Genomic DNA, 20583 nt, shown 5'->3' on the forward strand with positions numbered 1-20583 from the left:
GCATCTACAACCCCTCTGGACAATCTGTTCCAGTGTTTTACCACCCTCATTGTAAAACATTTCTTCCTTTTATCTTGTCTGAATCTCCTTGCCTGTAGTTGAAAACCATAACCCCTTGTCTTATTGCTACGCCCTATGGGTCTGTTCCCATCTTTCTTAGAAGCCCCTTTTATTAAGCATTGAAAGGCCACAATAAGGTCTCTCCAGAGCCTTCTCCAGTGTAAACAATGCCAATCTCTCAGCCTGTCCTTGTAGGTATTCCATTGCTTTGATAATTTTTTGTGTTCCTCCTCTGGATCTGCTCCAACAGGTCCATGTCTTTATTGTACTGAGGATTCCAGATCTGGATGCAGTACTCCAGGTGGGGTCTCCCCATATTCTGCTAGAATATGACATAGTTTGTTAAGGTGCATGGTCTGAGTAGCACATAAATGAAGTGAGACCTGTTCAGAGTGTGTCTAGAGGGATTTTCCATGGTGACAAGGAAGTAGCATTCACCTGCAGGAATTATTGTAGGCAAGAATATGTATGAAACTTTTTATAGGCTTCTGTATGGCACATGCAACATAATCCTGTTGTATTCTGTGTTCCTTGGCTGCATTATTCAGTACATGGAAGCACCTGCACAGTGAGTTATTGAGAACTCTGACAAGGAGAAGCAGACAACTGTGTGGGCGACATTGGCATGGGAAGCCCACAGCCCTGCCTGTACTTCATGTCTCCTCTTCTGCTGCTGTTCCCTTTCATGAGACTATGTTTGTGAAAAAAGATATCTCTCCCATATACAGCTGTAATTATATAAACCCTGGCATTCCAGCACAAAGAAGTGTTTTATATAACGCCATTTAAAATTTGCAAAGCAATCAGGAATGTGCCTCAGCCCAGGCACAAATTCACAGACCCATCCCTTTACCTGTTCTGTAATTATAGCCTCAAACTGTTGTTTTACTGCTCTGTCATAAATGCTACTTATCCTAGACAGAGATATAAAATGAGCTGGATTTTGGAAATATATGTTGTTTCTGGATTAGAAAATGATTCCTCTACTCTTAGCGAATATTTAGGGTTCTCCCTTAAAGAGCAAAGCTCAGTCCAAAGACAGTATCTATCTAAATGTAAAGGAGAGGTTCAATACTGCCATCAAAATCTGATTCTTGTGTTCCTTCTGCAGTACAAAGGGATGCCATGTCCCTGAATTCAGCATCCATCTCTTCTGCTAATAAGACACCTAGGTTATCCTCAACCCTGCAGATATTTTTGCTCTACTACTGAGGGAGTTTTTCCCGCAGAGTGTGTCCTAGTAAAGGGCAGAGAGAGAGAAGACCCTCCAGTGGGTAGAATCTCTCACTGGATTAGGCATTATCCCTTTCTAAGCTATGCTGTAGTTCTGACAGTAAGATCTGGGCTATTTACTTTCTTCTAGTGAGACCTTCTCTTTCATGCTGACTGGGGAAGATGGGAGCCGACGGTTTGGCTATTGCAGGAGGCTGTTGGTAAGTACATCACCTTCACCTCAAAATGCAGAATTCTGTTAAACAGTATCTCCAAACTGTACTCTGAACTTTGAGGATGTCTCTCGTGGTTTAAAAAAATACTGAGGATTTTCTCACTCTGAAATTTGGAAATGTGAGGAGCTCTCAAGTAAAGTAAGAATTTGTAATGGCTGTTTTGATCAAATAGATCCTGAGGCTTGTAGGAAATTCCTAAGAATGTGTAAGCGCTTACTTTATAAATTCTTTTTATTATGTACTTTCAAGCAGAATCAGAAATACTGCAACACTGCAAACAAAGGCAAGCCTGGTATTTCTAAACATTTGTGAGTAGTGTTTATCTCTTGGGCAGATGCTTACATCTCCAAAGGACTCTGCCAGCACTGCCTAACCAATCTGCAGCAGGCCTGTGATGTAGGTAAATAACCCACCCTGGTGAGTAGGAGGGCAACAGTGGTGGACAGCACACTCCCATCACCCTTTGCTCAGGACCATGACACCAAAGGCGGTGCCAGCAGTGGGAAGTCTAGTTTCTGAGGCTCCTTTTTTGTCCTCATGACCAGGGGTGGTCAATGGGTGACGTGGGAACCTGGCTCAGCCTGCCCATCACCAGAAAATCACTGGATAATTGATAAACTGAGAACATGGCAGTGTGTGTGTATGTCAGGGGGAGGAAACAGCACAAAGGCTTGCAAAGTGTGTTGAGGCTGTTGAAGCACAGTGCAAACAGAGATTTTTGGTGTCCATCCTGTAGACCTGATGGCAGCAAAGCATAAAGCAGTTGGTTGTTCCTGTGCTGGCCTGTGCTCATCACCTCCTGGATAGCTTTGGAGCTGTTTGTGAGTGACTGGTGGGGAGCCATGGCTCCTGTACTGTTCATATGACAGTTGCCTACACTTGGTTGGAAAGCTTATATGGATACTGGATGCTGCAGGAGTCTTTGGCTTACTCTTTGTGCAAAATGAATGTCTACAGCAGCTTTATAAATAAGTCCACAGTATCTAAGAGAAAGGGACACTGGCACTTTGCCCTCCCTTTTCTTTCTGGCACAATTTCCCATCTTTTCAGGCATGTAACACCTGCCTTCAGTAGCTTTCAGTGGCTTCTAGTTGACAGAGCAACTCACTGTCACTAGAACAGCACCCTCCATCCTGCAATGCTGCCTGTGTCTGACCCTGCTTTCTGTCCATGGCAAAGATCCTTGTCATGCAAACAGCAGATGCTCTGTCTGGGAGGTATTGCTGTGTGTGGTTCCTCTATTTGTAAGAAGTTTCATTTAAGCTAACATAACATGAAACTTGTTTATCAATTCTGGGGGTGGTATTTGCCATAGGTAGTGTCACAGAGACTCACTTACTCCGTATAACACAATATGTCAGAGTGGGCCACAACAAGGTTTATATGTGGGCAGGAAAGGTCACTGAAGATTTCTGTTGCAGTAAATCAAGGGCTGGTCAGGAGGAGACTCAGGAATAAACAAGGGAAGAACCTAGAAGGTATCCTTGCTGGTGTAAATAAGCATAACAAAATGCAGGGCAGCAGTACAATTCAATGACGGTTTTATGAGCTGTCATATAAGAGGATAATAAGGTATATTTGGAAAAAAAACAACAAAAGCTCAGAAAATTTTGGCTAGAAATATATCATAGAATGTTTTCACTCTACCAGGTGAAGGTGATTTAAGACTTTTATCTTTCTGAGAATATTAGCAAATTAGTAATCGTGCACAGAGCTTACATTTGTGAAATGCAAAATAATTGGTCCTGGACTAAGCTGAGATTGAAATAATCAGCCACAATGAAAAATATTTATACACAGGAATGTTGAATCTGTTTGTCAATGGCACACTAACATAGGCTTTTTTTACTCACTTAAGGCTCAGTGAAATTCACCCTACATTAAAGACAACATAAAAGTAGAACACCGACTTTCAACTGGTGCAAAAGATAGGTTAGCACAATAGGAAATACCAGCAACAGAATTAAATCAGTAGTACACGCTTTTATACAATGGTATTTTGAGACAGCATTGGATATTACTTTTATTCTCCATTGGGTATGGCAAAAATCAATCAACCAGATAGCCAAAAAAAAAAAAAAAAAGGGAAAATAAGTACTGTCTTGCTATATCTATCTAATAATTCTAAAGCTAGTTGTAAATCTGACCTGCTGCTGCCACCCTGGGAGATCACTTAATTCAGGATTTTTAATCTGGATTCCAAAACCTGGCATATAGAATCTGACATGTCTCATCTCACTGGTACACCCTACCCAGCAGAGGAAAGAAAGGAGTGATAACAGTGCCCTTTCTGGGGCAAATCCTGCTATGCCTTCTGAGAGCAAAACTGGCACGGTCTAGTGCTTGGAAAGAAAAAGGATTTTGGAAGCTGTGGAGAAAACACGTCAGCATTTCCTCTATCTGGGGAAATCACAAGAGTAGCAGAGATCTCCTGTTATTTGGATCCTGCAACCTCTTTCTGTCCTGCTGGGAGAAACGGTGGAACTGGGGTTGTTACCTGAAGTGCCTTCTCCATAGGGCCCAGCTGTGCTCACAGACTGTAACAATGAAGCGTAACATGATGAAACAGCCTCACTGATGTATTCCTCAGTGTGATAGATCTGTTTGCAGACATGTGCATACTTTCTGATTTTATATATGCAAATACAGAGTTTGTACAGGCAACAAGGAGTAGGTAAATCCCGCAGGCACTCTTTATATGCCAGAGGCACATTTTTTCCAGTTTCCTGAGCAGTTTTTGGAAGCTTATATCAGGGCGGCTCTGATGTCCAGGAGGCCACAGCATCTCCTTCAATTAGTCCAATTCCTGACTTGCAAGTTCTGTCAAATGCAATAACCATAATTTGGGAACTACATGCAGTTTTTAGCAGACATTATGTAAGAGAAAGGTGGGGCCACGCTGTGTAATACAGAACCATACGAAAACCCTAAAATTCTTATAAACTGTTCCACTTCAAGCCAAGCCAACTGCTGTGAGGCTAATTCCTCAGAAAATGTTCCCCAGCTGTCCTGGGGAAGGCTGTTGTAATACCCAGTGAGAGGTGTCTCACACCTTCTGGAGCACTTGGCAGCCTCGTCAGCAGGCTCCATGGTTGGCTGGGCCAGCCAGACCCATCCTGTGAGGGTGGCTATCTCTGTCTTCTGCAGAGTCTGGTGTGCACATTCCTTTCTTTAGGAAACAATTGTGTCTTATCAGCCTTGTTCTCCTTTGGCATCTTGTAACCTGAACAAACTGCTCCACTTTTTCTTTTTTACTTTCAGATTTCAAATTCTTTCAGACCTTTTTTTTTTTGGTTTTGGGGTGTGTGTGCTAAAACCCTGCCAAAACTACACCAAGGGATACAGTGACAATTATGTTTTGTTTGTACTACAAATCCTGTACAGTATCCCCTTTAAATGTATTTATGTTGTTTCATTTTGGAACAGGATTAGGATGGAATGTAACCTATTGTACCACAGCAGACAATCTGCACTTCCACAGATAGCATGAAGTTTCCCAGTTACATCTTGATACCTCCAAGGCAATCGTGCAACAGCTTTTCTAGTGAATGCACATCAGCAGCAAAGATGATTTTGACACCCTTGCAGGGACTGTTTCATCTCACCCCTCTCTTCCCTCTCACATAAAATTTGCTTCTCCACTACTTTTGTAGGCTAAGACAAGCCAGCCCCAGGAGTCAGTGGAGGATCAGATGCCTTAATGTGAAGTGTGTACCTTAAAACATGAAAACCAGCTGTTAGGTGGGACTAGTTCATGCTGCGTTTGCTGGGGTCAGGAAAAGGGAGTTTGTTCTCCTGTCAGCCCCAGGAGAAGGGGAGTTTTGAAAACAACTTTTGTTGGATGCAAAATGTTTATGGGGCTGAAAAAAGCTCACTGGAAAACCTTTTCTTCTCCTTGCCTTCTTCCCTCCATCCTGCCCTCCCCCAAGCACCTTTGACAGCCCTGTGCCCATTGGGTGCTCTGGCATTCACAGTTCATGTTTCACAAATAACAAGAAGACTTTAAGAGGAGCTTTTGGATTTAAAACACCCACAGTTTTCTCATGGTCTGAATTTGGCTTGTTCCTAACAAGGAATCAAGAGCTGCCATAGAAACTGGCTTGTGACTGACTATTCATTTTGGACTCCCGATGTTTTTGAATTGTTCTGATTCCTGACACCGTTAAGACACATCTTTGTTTCTGGATATGCTGCCTAGCACATGTGCTTTGCAAAGGCTGCTTCCTTCAGACAACTCAGCTGCTGCAGTGCATTTTTGATGGTCCTTTTTCACCTGGCCTTGGGGCAGCTCTTACTGCTTCCTCCTGTTTTCTGAATAATGCTCTCTGGGGAATTATTTAGAAGATCTTGGGCAAGAAATCCTGTCCCATTCTGGGGGGAAAGGAGCACAGTCCTGGAGTTTCAGGTTGATGCTGCACTCCTGCTTCTTAGAGATGGCAGGTAGGGTTGTGGTGCATCTTCCTCTTTCTTGCCATTTGGTAGTTTTGATTTTGCTGCTTTTTCTCTCCACACAGTTAATCTTCAGGAGATGGAAGAAGCTGGGAGAAGTGCAGGAGGCAAAATGTTGTGTTTAAGCCCTGCTGCTTTGGTTCCTCTGATGTCAACATGCTAGCATTTCCCAGTTATTTCTAGGGCTGTGAACCAAGAAGCTTTCCTGACGCTCCATGACCTCCTCAATATCTTATAAACCCCAAACCCCTGGGTTATGTGTCTGAATGGCTGGTGGGTGTGCCCATTGCAGGGACAACCTGCCTTGCTTTGATAGCAGGCGTGTGCAATGTGCGAGAGACTCTCAGTGCTATGCCAGACTGGGATAATCTCTGGAGGCTCCCCTAGATTTCAAGCATGCAGGCAGGGAGGTGGGATTTGAAAGATTAAAATGGCAGGCTTAGTTTTTGGAGCAAAAGCCTCTTGTTTCTCCTGCCAAAGCAGGTTTTCGAGTGGGCTTCTGTCACTAAAATTCAGATTAAACTCACTATAAAAAGGACTGTGCTGAGCCACCCACGGACCAGCCCAGATGTAGATCTCGGCTTCTCCGTCTCATAAGCAAGTTCTTGTCAGTTTATGTTCATCCTTTTGGGAAACTGTCTTGTTATCAACAAAACTCATTAGCATTTTCATTCGTGATACTGGTCTAGGGCTGAAAATATCCTGGACTCCATGAAAACAAATTGAAAACAAATCCAAACCAAAACATCATCCCTTACATCCTCTTCTTTCAGGAGGAGTGCAGTGCATCAAGGCAGAGTCACTCAGGTGCCTCTCAGCTGTGCTACTTTACCATATCACTTTCCTGAACTGGACCTGTTCTTTGTGTGCAAGAATGATCCTTGGATGGAGGACATGGCTCCAAGGCCACGTAAAGCCTTGTAGAGCACACTCTGCAACTTGGGAGAGCTCTCTTTTGGGGAGAGAGGAGGTTAAACTAGGACTGCTGGCCAGATGCTGTGCCTGACTCTCCCCTGGTGAGGAGACGTGAGTCCAGTGATATGTCCCATACAATGTTATTTTTTCTGGGACAGAAGCAAACTAAAGCACAATGAGCAGGTGTTCTAGATCTATCTTTAAGGTGTAAACTAATGGCTGAGAAGGGAGGTTATGTGAAGGGTTGCCAGTATTATAAATTTGAGAATTCCTGCCCCTCAGAATGGCTCTGCCTGAGGCTTTTGCTTGCTGCCTCTTACAGATGATGTGTATGCATCTGTGAGGCTGTGCTGTTTGCAGGAAAAAGCCTCTGAAATAATAGAAAAGGATGTCCTATACGATGAGTGCAAGGAGGGAACAATCCCAGCTCTCACAGGCATGTAACCTTTAAGACGTTTGAAAGCAATGATATTTCATGAAGAAGAATCTTGGAGTAAGCACTAAGCAGTTATTGTTTCTGGTCTTATAGATGACCCAGGAATGTGCTGTTTTTACTGGCACTCAGTGAGACAGCTCTTGGTTGGGAGCTATCCAAGGCTCCTGGCATGGCTTCGGCATTCCTGCAGATTTGACACAATGATTTTAACCAAAATCCCACATGCTTGATATAATCACTCAGTGCCTTTAGAAAGGATTTTATACCTAATATGGACAAAAAAGGGCTCTGCTTTTTGCAGAGATGTGACGTGTAGTGAGCAGGTTCGGATCCAGAAATAGACTCATCTGTATTCACTTAGCTTTGGTATTTTTTTGTGGTCTTTATTATAACAGGCAGGCACCTGCTGACTGTCCAAATCCTGATTGCAATATTCAGATTTAAAAAGCACAGCTACCCCTCAGTTTCTCTCGATTGTCATCTCTGTGGCATGTGAATGTCAAACACACTGCGGGGAAGTTAATCACTGTATCAGCAGAGTCTAATGATGATTTAAAGAGAAAAAATACACTGGACCTCTGTGTTGATACAGAGGAGATCATCAGCCACTTTGGCTAAATGTACAAGTGGGCAGAAGCTGATGGAAACAGTGACTGAGCTCCTCTATCATGGAGTTGTTATTGATGGAGATAGTTCTGTCACTGCTGCACATCAATAATGTACAGCTGCACGAAGAGGCTGAGTGGTGCCAAGTGGTTCTTTTACAGTCACTTTTCACTTCATGCAACACAGACATAAGACACAAGGATGTAGGCAGCCTCCTCGCCTATTGTCTCAGACCTCCCTTTCAGCTTTTTGCTGCTGGGGTTCTGGGGTTTGCCAGTGTACCTGCCGCCGTTCTGTGCTGTGATGGATGTAGCTCCTGGATGAGGCAGCGCCAGGACTTCTTTGCATTATATCTTGGGATTGCATGTGACTTCATCTGAAGTCAACAAGCTGCCTTGTTGAAATAACAGCCCCCAGGAAGCGTGTGCCTGCTGATCTGGTGAAAAATCAGTTGCAACTACACAATGCTGGAATGCTGCATGGGAGCTTGTTAAAAATATAGTGGAAAGCTGCTATGCATGGATGTCACTGCTGCCAGCACACACTGTACACAGGCAGACCAGCTCTCTGCCCTGAGGACCTTGCAGTGAGGGTGTTTTTTCTGAAGTGCTCAACATTGGCCTAATTCTACTTCTTTTCCAGTTAATAAGCTGAATCCAGCTGAATCCAGCCAGTGGCTATATCCATCTTTCACGCACAGTACTGGTAGGCCTTCCCTGCAGTGATATAGGCAGGGTAGCAGAGTCCAGTATGCTTAGGAAATACCATTTGCTTTTCTAGGAAATATCTTATATACGATGGTTATAGGGGATGATCTTTACAGGCTTTTTTGGGGAGGGGGCTGGGGGTATGTGCATCATTGATTCATACTTGCCACTGTTTAAGTTATTTGAGTTTCATGTTTATCATGAGTTAATCGGAGGAAGTTAATGATTTGCTCATGCAGCTTGCCTTTGTTTAGGTCTGTGGGCTTGCTTTCTGTATGTTGAGCTCTCTCTGAACACCATGGAGTGAGTGGGGAACTGAGGCCATCATAACCTCCCTTAGCATTGTAGATCTCCTCTCCCAGCACAGGGCCCTCGAGGTGGCCCCATTCCTCATGCTGCAGCAGGAGCAGAGGACAGAGATAGCAGAGGCATGAGTTACAGTCCTAGTTCAATGCTTTTATGGCTGCAAGCTGGAGTGATATTGGACTACAGCTCCAACACACTGTGATTTCCAAAGAGGATAAGCCCTATTTACACTTTTTAGCTTCCTGTCTTATGGAAGAAATATGATGCTTTTCCAAGAGCAGCTATTTGTTGGAGAAACAGTGAAAGACTTCACATGATGGTCAACTGTGTGATCAGAGAAAAAAGTGTATTTCCCTATGACTCCAAATTAATATATAATTTCTATCTCCTTTTTGCTGTTATCAGCCGAGTGGAAAAGGCCCACGCCTACCTGAGGTTTATTGCGTCATCAGCCGGCTGGGGTGTTTTGACTTATTTTCCAAGGTAAGAAGATACTTTTTTAATATTGCTTTTTAATTTGATTGTTTACTGAGACATGTCTGCAGTGATGAACCAGACGGGAAGAATTTCTTCCTTTGATGGGAGATAACTATTTTACAGTTGCTATTTTGGATATTCCATCCCTATTGTTGGGTTCATCAAAAAATCTTATTACTTCTGTGACTGAGGCAGAATTTGATTCAAAAAACATCTGGGTGTCTGTATGATCTGGCTGCCTGAAGTTTTTTCCATTGTTTTCTACAGCCGTTCTGTGTTGAGCTGTAATTCTTGGCATCTATAGTTTGAATGATGGGCCAGTACCACTTTTCCTCCAATACCCCATGGAATGATGAGGTTAAGAAAAAAGACTATTTGATATGTGAATTCTATATGCTTAACACTATTGACATTTTTTTTATTCTAGGACGCTAGGAAAGTATGGATAATCTTTAATTGGCCAAATTTTAATTGATAAGGTTTTAATTTGGCAGATGTTTTCACTTCAGATACGGGAAATCTCAAACACCTTACACAGATTTTTCTTGTTCATTCATATAGGAATAAAGTTGAAAAGAACATGTATATCATTGAAGTTAATACAAATCATAGCATTTATATCGTTCATGCAATCTAATATTCATACAGAATGTTATCTTCAAAGTAGGTTTCAATCTTTTCTAGATAAAACTTCATTTAACACAAACCTTGTGTGAAGAACAACAATTGGGTTGGAATAGTTAATTGCAATTCTGCTTCTGACATCTTTCATAAAGCTCTGAAATAAAGGGTTTATAGCAGTGTCTCTTAGACATAATATGTATCTAAACACAGATATCTGTGAGTGAAACAGAATGCATTGTTCTGGGAGGATCACACAGCTCACCAGACTCCTGGTATGGACAGATCTCCAGAGGCTCTTTGTTTGCTATTATGTTTTTATCTAATTTTGATAGTGAGCTATTTTTTCAAAGGAAAACTTGGGAGAGGGAAAAATAAGTGAAAAAAGAAAAGGAGAAAATTTAAGTATCTTCCTTACAACCAAGTATCACTGTAGCTGAGGTATAAGGTCAGACAAGGAACGTCATTGCACAAAAATTGCAAATAATCTGCTTTTCCAGTTCAGTCTGTAACTTGGGAAAAAGTGTCTGGTCATTCAGCCAAAGTGACTCCAAGGCTGATGGGTGAGTGTAACTCCAGTGGCTTCAGCAGGGGCTGTTCCCAGGCACTGTGGCAGGCTGGCCCTGTGCGTCTCGAGTTCTTGGTGTGCGCAGGAAGGGAAGCTCCCGCTCAGTTCCATACTGGGTCCTGAATGGGGCTGTAACACATCTGTGCTCTTTTTCAACTCCTGGGTTCGTGGCAGGGCTGGGCCACAGAAAGGCCCCATCCCCCTGGGTCTGGCCACAGCAGTGCTGTCCTGCAGAGGGCTGGTCACCTCCCAGCGGCACCGCGCCAGGGTGGGAACAGGGTGTTGGGCGCACGGGGCTGAGCCCAGCCCTGGGCTGGATTTAGCACGGCTCCCTAGCACATGCTCCAAGAACCACATTTGGAAAGGGGTTGGAGGAAACAGTTGTTAAATGAAGGAGGAAGCGCTTAGTGTCCCTGTTGGTTTTGAAGACAGATGTGGTGTGGATGGAGACACAAGTTCTTGAAAAGTGAGACAGTCTCTTTGTTCAGCCTGGTAAGAGGAACCTCGGTTGTCCTTAGATGATAAATCTGGTGAAAAGAGGAAAAAAGTCATGATGGTGCATTTTTCTGAATTAGTCAAAACAAGGAATAGTTGTCTTTACAGTAAAATGTGAGTGATGAAAGACCACGGGTTATTAAATCTTGGATATTATTAAGTCTTGGATATTATTTATCAGAAAAGCAAAGCATTCCTCTGTTTTAGTGTTTTTCATCCTATTTCTGATAACCCTGTATTATTTTCGTCATCCACATCTTCCTTTTATGCTCACTCACTCTTGTAATACCTATTGCTAAGACAAACTCGAGAACCACAGATATCTTAACTTCCAGCCAGTTCATTTGGTCATAGTTTCAAAAAATATTTTTAACCATTTTATCTCTTGAGATCTCTTTTATATCTGTTCAACTTTTATTTGGTTTAAATACTCCTCTTTATTTATGTTGTGAAGGTTGTTGGGGCAGTCATATGACACACACATGACCCCCCAACTCCAGCAGCTAAAACGTCAAACAGTGACTGCAGGAAAGGAGATGGGTTTTGGGCACATGACAGCTGTGTGCTGACAGGGTGTAGGAGCACCAAGGAACCTGGGGCACAGCCCTGGTTCATTACTGGATCCCATTTGGGCATCTGGTTTTGTTTGGTGAGGATAGTTACGCTGCAAATCACATCAAGAATGAAATTCATGTCCTCATTTATGGTTATCTGCCGCTTCCATGGACTTGAATGCAAGTTACGTATATAGGGGCCTTTACTATGTTGCAAGGAGGAAGGGGAAACTATGCACTAGTGAATGCCTCTGTTGGCATTTGGTGTCACCAGCTACCATTGCAATTCACCAGCTTGTGCTTAAGTATCTTTTAATGTTCTGTTTCAGTGAAAATAATTTCCAAGAGAAACAAGAGCAAATGCCTGGCTCAGACCCACTAACTCTCGTATGGCCTTTTGCTCTTGAGTGCTGGTTAAAAGATCACCATTTCAGGTCAAACCACTAACTGCTTTGAAACTTGCTTTCTCATCTTCTTTAGGTTTATCATCTATATGGTCTGTCTCATGTGGGAAAACTTAGCTGTGATCTAATTTTTGTTGGCCCATGTGACCAAAGAGAGAAGAAAATAATAGTCTTCTCTCTAAGAAGTTCCATCTGCTTAGTGCAGAGCAGGCATGCTAATTTTGAAATATGTCAAACAGAAAATGACCATAATCCAGGCACCCAGTGTGAAGAGTTGGGCAGGCTTCATGAGGCTGCTCGTGTCTCTCCAGCTCAGCACAGACTGTGACATGACAGCCACTGCTGGCACCCTTTCAGAAGCTCTTTCCTGGTAGACCTCTATCATAGTGTGGCAGCATTGCTTTTCTTGATGCTCTGGCTTTTTCCCGCCATCTCAGTTGAAATGGAAGGGATGCCCAGGGTACAAGAAAGTGTTTCTCCTTAATACAAATTTCAAGATGTACCACTGAGACATGATGTTGACCTTGCTTGTGATCATGGGATTTGTCTTCATCTTTCTCTCCTTCAGCTCACCCTGTTATCCAGGCAAAATCCCAACAATATAGATCCCTTTTGTCATGCCGAGTCTTCTCTCTCCTTTCCAGATTCGTTCATTCTTCCTTGTCTCTGTGTTAACTGCATTCACAAACAGGCTCTATTTCGTAACCGAAAAATTCATCATTTTTGGGGTATGATCCAATCCCATGGTCTTCATAGTAGTGAAGAAATGCATGGCAGAGGAGAATTAAACTTAGATGTGCCACATGTCTAGGCACATGTGAGTTAAGAGACGCTTCAAAACTGTATGTGGTGCTGACAGGTTCTGTTTCTTTCTCTCTTGTGTCTTACTAATGAATTAGATCCTGGATGAGGTTGAAAGGAGAAGGGGAATATCTGCTGCCCTGGTTTATCCATTTATGAGAAGTCTGATGGAATCTCCTTTTCCTGCACCTGGAAAGACAATCAAAGTCAAAACTTTTCTGCCTGGAGCTGGAAACGAGGTAAAAAGCAACTGCAAACATTAAAAGTCTTCCCCCTTACCATTCAGTATTAAACCGCAAAAGAAAAACAGGAGAAGACATACAAATACTGCAGGGATGTGAAGCGGCACACCCTCAAACTGAGCAGTGCAGGAATTGCACCAGTGTTGATATGCTAATGCTAGATTATAAGCCAATTTACTGTTATTTATTTATTATTTTATGTTTATTAGTATGTTGGGTTTAAGAAAAAAACCCACAACACAAATGTCCCAGTATGGCCTGGCCTAGTGTAGTTCACAGACTACAGCATTGCTGGGCTTTATCACAGTGATAACAGGCAACTGTGAGTTTCCCATGCTGTCTGTACTTGAGCAGTTCAGCAGCCAGTTGCTATTTCAAAACTCATTACTGCTGGTCCTGACCTTGGTAGGAGTGACCAGCAGCATTTAAATGGCTCTTTTTGGTAATAAATATCCTTTCACTGGCCCTCAAAGAAAAGTGTGTCATATAAAAGTTTTTTTGTGCATGTGTGCACATACATATAATAGATATAATTTCTTTTTATTACTGACTCAAGTAGCTAGAAGCCTACCATTATACAACATATGCCTTACTGGAAAATGGTAATATCGATGAAAAGTTTTTGTAACTTGAGGCTTGCCAGACATTAACTGTGTCAAATTTTGCTCTTTGCATGCCCTTATGTAAGCATACAGTAGCTCCACTCAGATGGGCAAGCATATAGAGCGGATACATTAGTGAAGATAGGAATAGAATTTGTCCCTGTTGGTGAAAGCAGTTAAAAAAAAAAATCCCATTTAAGAGTTATTTTGCACTCCTTAGGGTTAGTTTTACAGTGCTTTTACTATTTTTACATTAAATCATATTTTTTCTAAATGTAAAGCCACTGACTTCAGTGAAGTGGGCTTGTAATGCCAGTTGGTATGAAATGTAAAGGGTTCCTTGTGTAAGCGACTTTCAAGGCATGTTAAAGTTACAAGCATTTCTTCTGGAGAGGCAACAGCTGAAAGGGTGATTGGAGTAACAGTGGAAAGATCTGACAATTCTTTTTCGATGTGAATATATCTGGGAACCATGGATCTGCAACTTCTCTATTCTCTGCTCAAGCTCCTGAACTCTCCCCGCAAAAAAATTGAGATAATTCCAAGAAAATAAACAATTCTCTTCTGGCTGAGCTTTGCTCTCTGTTATGCTAGTACAAACTCGTTATTTAAATGGAATGCACTGCTTAATTAGGAACAGAATCTTGTCCTTCCATTGTGGCTCCTCTTGCCTAAACAAAGATGATGATTAATTGGGAAGTAGACAGTATATTTCTTTGTGATGAGCAGAGTGAAGCAGAAGGCTTTGCCAGGCAACAGAAAACATCCATGGTATTTGCAAAAGCTGCCGTAACTTGCATTGCATCCTACCCTGCAGCAACATTTTAGTGTTGGAAGTCTTTCAGTAAAATCAACTCTTCGTGATTTGGCACATAAACTTGATTTGAGCTTGCAATCCCAATGCTAAGGAATGGAGGTGGGCACCTTTCCTGGTTATGAGGAAGAGGCAGCATTTCCCAAGGAGGCATTCCTAGTACACTGTCACTCTGCAATTTGTTTCTTACTGCTTTTTGGGGCAGCAGCTCAGTGATGGGTGTCCAATACTCTGGCATTATAATGTTTCCATATTTCAGGCGTAAAAAAATCAAATCTGTACACAAATACTGTTTGTGAGGAATTATGTAAGGCCTACTCCAGTTTAAACCTGATATGGCATGCTTGTGGAAAATGGTACCATGTGCATGAAAACATAAAAGTAGTCTAAAACAATAAAGTGATGGTGATTTTTGGATATATGGGAAGAAGGAGATGTATATATGTTCCTGTTAATATGTCTTCAGAGATTTCAACACAACTTCAAGTTGGACAACTTTTTCCCTTTCCCTTCTCTTTCCTCAGTTCCTCAATAGTCCATCATTTGCTCTCTCGCGTTTCATATTTTTCTCCTTCCGTTACTCTCTTCATGTTATTTTTCCCTCTTCTTTTTTCTGTCCTCTGCCTTCAAGTTCCACATCTGAGCATGTCAATTGCAGAGTAAAAGGAAGATATAATAAAGGAATCAAGCAAAAGACTTTTGAGAAAAGGAAGGAGAGGGCCTGAGGTCATGGATGAAGTATGAAAATTAGACTTTAAAGGGATGTCACAAGTCACCATCTAAGGCCTTGTCCTGACTCCCCAGTTAAGTATATATATATATGTACATAGCTTTATATGAAAAAAAAAAGGTTTTAAACATTATGCAGTGAATTATGTATCATGGAAGAGTGGAAATTGAGTAAATTTGGTTTAAATTCTGCCTGGCCTTTTAGTTCTGTCCCTGGCTCCTATCTAGATGTTAACATGAATTGCTAGCCAAGCTTAGACCCAAATTTACATTGTCTTTATGACTGTTTTAACCCTGTAAGCTTCCAGCTCCAGTGTTTCCAGTTGTTACTTGTTTCATACTGTTGACTGAGCCAAGCTCTACATCTCTCACAATGTTTAGAAGGGAGAAATATGCTCAGAAATGACAGCAATGCACACAGCTGTATTCTGGGAAGAATGACTTGATAGTGAATTGTGCAATATGCCATTTCTGTGGAGTGCTTTGCCTCCAGCCTCAGTTTGCCAAAGGGGATGGGGTTCATTCCCTGTGTCCCCTCAAAAGGAGAAAGGAAAGCATGGAGCAGTGCTGGAGGCCCAGGCTGGGGTGCCGGGCATCCCTGGCACTGTCAGCCCTGGCCAGTGATGCTGACTGGTGTTTGTTGGATGTGTTCAGGTCATTGAGCTGCGGAGGCCCATGGACTCGCGTCTGGAACACGTGGACTTTGAGTGCCTTTTCAAGTGCCTCAGCGTTCGTCAGATCATCCGGATCTTCGCTTCTCTCCTGTTGGAGCGTCGTGTGATTTTTGTAGCAGATAAGCTCAGGTAAGTGGCAGAGGGACCTGAACCAGGACAGTTCAGGACAGCGCTATCTCTGGATACAAGAAGCTTTATTAAGTGTACAGAATGGTTGTCAGATGTGAGGATCCTCTCACTGTAGAATTTAAATGTCTTTTTACACTAATGGAAGTTATTTGTGTCACAAATGTGGGGCACACATTCGCTAGTGATCACTAGCTATAAGTTGTTCTGTCTTACTTTCTCATCTGTAAAATACATATTCTCACCTGCTTCATAGTCAGCAAATGTTTGCATAGCATTTTGAAGCAATGAGGTTCTGGCAATATTTCATTTCAGGTTTTGGACACAGAGTACTCATAAACAGTATCAGAGGTTGCCACCTTGCAGCCATGCAGTGCAGCCAGGCAGGGAAGTGGGATGCTGAGAGTTCCCCTGGTTTACTCCATGCAGTACAGAGAGTTTATAACAGGGTTAGGTTTCAAATCCTGCACTGCCAAACTCATCCAGTGGAAGTGTTAAAATGCTATCACGGTCCATCCCAACTAGTTAGGATATTTTTCCTGCTGCTCACTTGTCCTGAAAACATTTCCTTTTTTAAAGCTCCATCTTGGGCTGCTTGCTACAACCTTTCAACATAGCTCTTGCTTCCCTGCCCTTTGATTGCAATCTCCCCTCTGGGTTCCTCTGAAGCATGAACTCACCCCAAGGTGTAAGGAGCAAGAGCAACAGGTCACAACTCTACATGGCTTGTCCCAAGGGAGGGAGCTCCGTGTAGGCTGCACCCCTGCCCCACAGCAAAGAAACATCCTATTTTTCAGATGCCTGTGTCCAGGCATCCATATAGAAAAGCGTGGACACTGTAAATGAGACATTCTTTGCTGTGGCATGATAAGTAATAAAAGATGGCAAATAAAAATAAAGACTGTAATTTATTAGACTCAGGAACATGCAGCATCTTTTAAAAGGACACAAAAGACTGTATGCGTGGTTAAAAAACACAGATGGACCTACCCAAACAAACTCTGTTAAACACTATCAGTCCCGACCTTCTCTGAATGACCGCCAGAAATAATAGCTGCACTTAGTGGCCGCCAGTGTATATAATAGCAAAAATACTTTGCATAGTAAAAGCTTTACAACCTTTAGGGGAGAATTTCTTAAAGCTGCAGACTCTTCTCAGGTTATAAAGTTACTTCCTTAGCAGTCTTTTTTGTTGTCTAGAACAACAGGAACATTTTATTTCATCCCTTCCCTTGTCAAAACCCCTTAGTTACTTAGGTTGAATGACCATTTGGGATGACTTAATTTTACATTAACTCCTGGTGCGAATTGTGTAACTAGTCCAGGGTTTCTGCAGTACTTTAGTAGATATGTGAGTCACACCATGAATATTGCGGCAGGTGGCTTTTGAAAATGCTGTTGGTGTGTTCCTTTTGGCTCTTTTTCTACAGCACACTTGCTTACAACATTCTGTCTCTATTTTACTGTTCATTTAGCAGAATTAGTGGCACCCACAAGTCTGACTGTAACTCAGAACGACACAGGTCTGCCTTCCTTCAAATGGCACAGTGATTTGGGTGGAAAATCACAGAAATGGTACAGCGGAAGTGAGGGCTCTGCTGTGCTGCTGCCAACTGTTGCTCTGCTTTGGAGTTCCCAGTTGCTGCTTTGTAATGTTGTCCCAGTTTGGCAAAGTACCACAAGCCCTGTTCTGTGGGCCATGGGCACAGTACTGAGGGGATGGCTTGCTGCAGGAGACATCCTCAGCCGTGAGGGTGGAGGCAGACAGAAGCCACTCCCTGCCTGGAGTGTTCCTCTGGGACAGCTGGTCTAGCCAATATCATGTCATGCTTCTGGGCACTGTGCAGAGAAGAGAAGCAACAATTAAACTTTGACAGGGTTAAGGCAGCTTGGCATGGAAAGCAGTCATGTTGCCAATGCTGAGGGCTCATGGTGATCCAGGACTCCATCCGGCAGCCAGGGTTTTATACACATTGCAGCCCTGGCTGGAAGTTAGCAGCTCAGGCTTGCCTGTGCAATTACCTTGGCCTTAGAGAAGGGGATAACAGTCCTTTTGGCACATGGAAATAGGGCAACAGGACCAAGAGCAACCAGAAATCTATAAGATCCCTTTCAGTAAATACATATCCAAACATTGTGCTCTCCTGAAAAAGGATTCTCTGGTGAACTGATGTTTCTGTGTGAGAGCAAGTCATCAGGGGCCATTAGCACATACTTTGAGAAAGGAGAGAATTCAGATGGATCCAAGAGGCTTATGAAGTTTTGTGGTTGCTCCTGTAAGAAGGACAGAATCTTTCTTACAAAAAGGTTTATATCCATATACTTTGTTATATCCACATGTACACTTTATTATATACATATTCTTCATTTTGTTTAGTAAGAGGATGACAAAATCTGATGTGGTAGAAAAGGTCCTGGATTAAGACTTGTGAATCCTGAGCTATCCTTCTGAACCCAGAGACCTGCTGAGTGACACATGCTGTAAACATAGCACCTCTTTCTTACCTTTTGTCTGGTCTGCCTGGGCTCAGAAACACTCCAGGACAGAGGCTGCTTCTTGCTCTGTGTGTGCATGCAGCTCTACTTAATGCAGTGTGGTCCCTCTCAGTGTGGGGATCTAGGAGGTACTGTAAAATAGAAACTAATAATGAGTGCTTTGACAAGGGCCTGGAGAAAGTGACAGTGGATTTAAATTCAATACTTACTGAGGTTTTCATGGTTTAAATGGGGATGAAGTCTAAAATGAAACACTCTGGCTTTGAGCTAATAACTGTCTATCTTGGAACCTTTGCCTTATCTGACATGAATTTTGTTTATGGGCATTGTGGCTGAAGCTGAAGGAGTTTACCAGTAATGTGGAAAAAAAAGATTTTACCAGTCCACTCTGTGTGCCCAGAGAACCAAAGCAGGAAATTAAAAAGATTTTACAAGGATTTGAATTCTGTAGGTACCCAGAAACCAGCTTAGAAATTAATGATGTTGAGGTTTAGGCTTCAAACAATGCAATGGGCTTTTGTGGCTGCCTCTTTAACAGGTCTCTGAGCGATAAATGAGTTCACACATTATACAAGTTTGTGGAAGTCGCACCTAGTGAAGTGAGATTCATTTGATAAATTGTTATTTATGGTTCTTATAGTGCCCAGAATATGAAAATTTATAGTCCTTGATCTTTGCGCAGAAGAGATTGTCACTTTTCAACACAGAAAGTGATGCAACTGGCAATGAGAAAGGAACAGTGAAGTTTTGAATGACAGGACTGTGAGATTGCCCTGGATAAATATGTGCAGTTAGATTTGGGGGTTTTTTTATCAGTAAGTTGATAATATATTTTTTCCACTTGAAACTGGGTGAATAAATCCCTGCAGTTATTTGCTTACCTTCAAAAATGAATTTGAATCTGCCAGTGGCCTTTCAGTATTTTGCTTTCTATGAGCAGTCAAGAAGACAGAGAAATAAAGATAACAACAGAGAAACTTGGAATAATAATAACAATAATAATAATAGTAATGATAACATCTCTTAAAAAGGTAACTTAATGCTCCAATTCCTTAAAATCTGCTGCAAACACAACTGAGGTGGTATGTCCCATCCCAGTTCAAATCCCTGACCCAGCTGGAAGCCCCTATTTATGTTCCCGGCATTCTGCCTGTTCACCCCAACTCTGAAATAGTCTTGTGACTTCCAGCTGCAAAGGGAGAGCTGCTCTAGTGCCGTCCTCTGGGGTTTGAAAGGCAGGAGATGCAAAATTGGTGGGTGCTGGGGCTCAGGAACACTGACGTTGCTGCAGGCACAAAGGTAGCAACAGAAAATAAATAGAAAGCAAACACTGGAAGAAAAATATTTCTCTGCTTGTTTTAGTTTTATGCTGGGGAAACAAATTTGTGGACATGTTTGCTGAAGAGGTGATGTATCCATGGGTGTGAGAACAGTCTCTTTGCCTTTTCCCCTAAATGTTTGGTGAGTGAGAAAGGAAGGCCCTGGACATACCAATGTCCTTGTGTTATAACCCCATTTTTATAAATAAAAACCACTCTTGCTGTAATCCACTATATTGTGATGGACTCTGAGGGTATTTTGCTTACATTTCACATGTGGGTCCAGTCCAATGCCAGCTGGAGTCAGTGGGAGTGATGAGGCTTGTCTTTTGCTATGGATCCAAATCCTACAATATTCCTCTCAGTGGCCTTTCTAGAGCTTTTGGGGCTGTGAAAGGCTTCTACAGAGCCCCTGCTCTTGTAAAAGACAAAATAACTTTTCATTGTTATGAATGTTGTTTTTATATGAGATATTTCAGCTACTTCTCAGTGAAACAGGAACATAAGCCTCAGGGAGAAAAATCTCTGTCGACAGCAGTGTGGTTTCTGCTCCTAAACCATATGGATAAACTTGGAAATGTACCTCAAGGTGAAGGTGGGCCAGGCATTTCTCCTAAGTGGCAGTGCCAGCTCAGGAAGTCCTGAGGGAATGAGGCTGAGGCAACGCTGGATGACAGTGAACTTCAATGCAGCTTAATCTTCTGCACATCAGGGTCTTCCTCCTGTAGGGACGG

The 20583-nt window shown here is 42.5% G+C and overlaps 1 protein-coding gene across 6 annotated transcripts in view; it reads left to right on the forward strand.

The window, feature by feature from the left end:
* The window catches only part of ST5 (suppression of tumorigenicity 5), a 168520-nt gene that overhangs the window by 128721 nt on the left and 19216 nt on the right, over positions 1-20583 (forward strand). For all 6 annotated transcript variants that reach the window (XM_027700637.1, XM_027700645.1, XM_027700664.1 and 3 more), the window contains 4 exons: positions 1424-1493; positions 9333-9410; positions 12946-13086; positions 15889-16037. In XM_027700637.1, the coding sequence (XP_027556438.1) occupies positions 1424-1493; positions 9333-9410; positions 12946-13086; positions 15889-16037 (438 nt within the window). The remainder of the gene's footprint in view (positions 1-1423; positions 1494-9332; positions 9411-12945; positions 13087-15888; positions 16038-20583) is intronic.

Source organism: Neopelma chrysocephalum, unplaced genomic scaffold (genome assembly GCF_003984885.1).
Source record: "Neopelma chrysocephalum unplaced genomic scaffold, ASM398488v2 Primary Assembly neopelma1_24, whole genome shotgun sequence".
Classification (NCBI taxonomy): domain Eukaryota; kingdom Metazoa; phylum Chordata; class Aves; order Passeriformes; family Pipridae; genus Neopelma; species Neopelma chrysocephalum.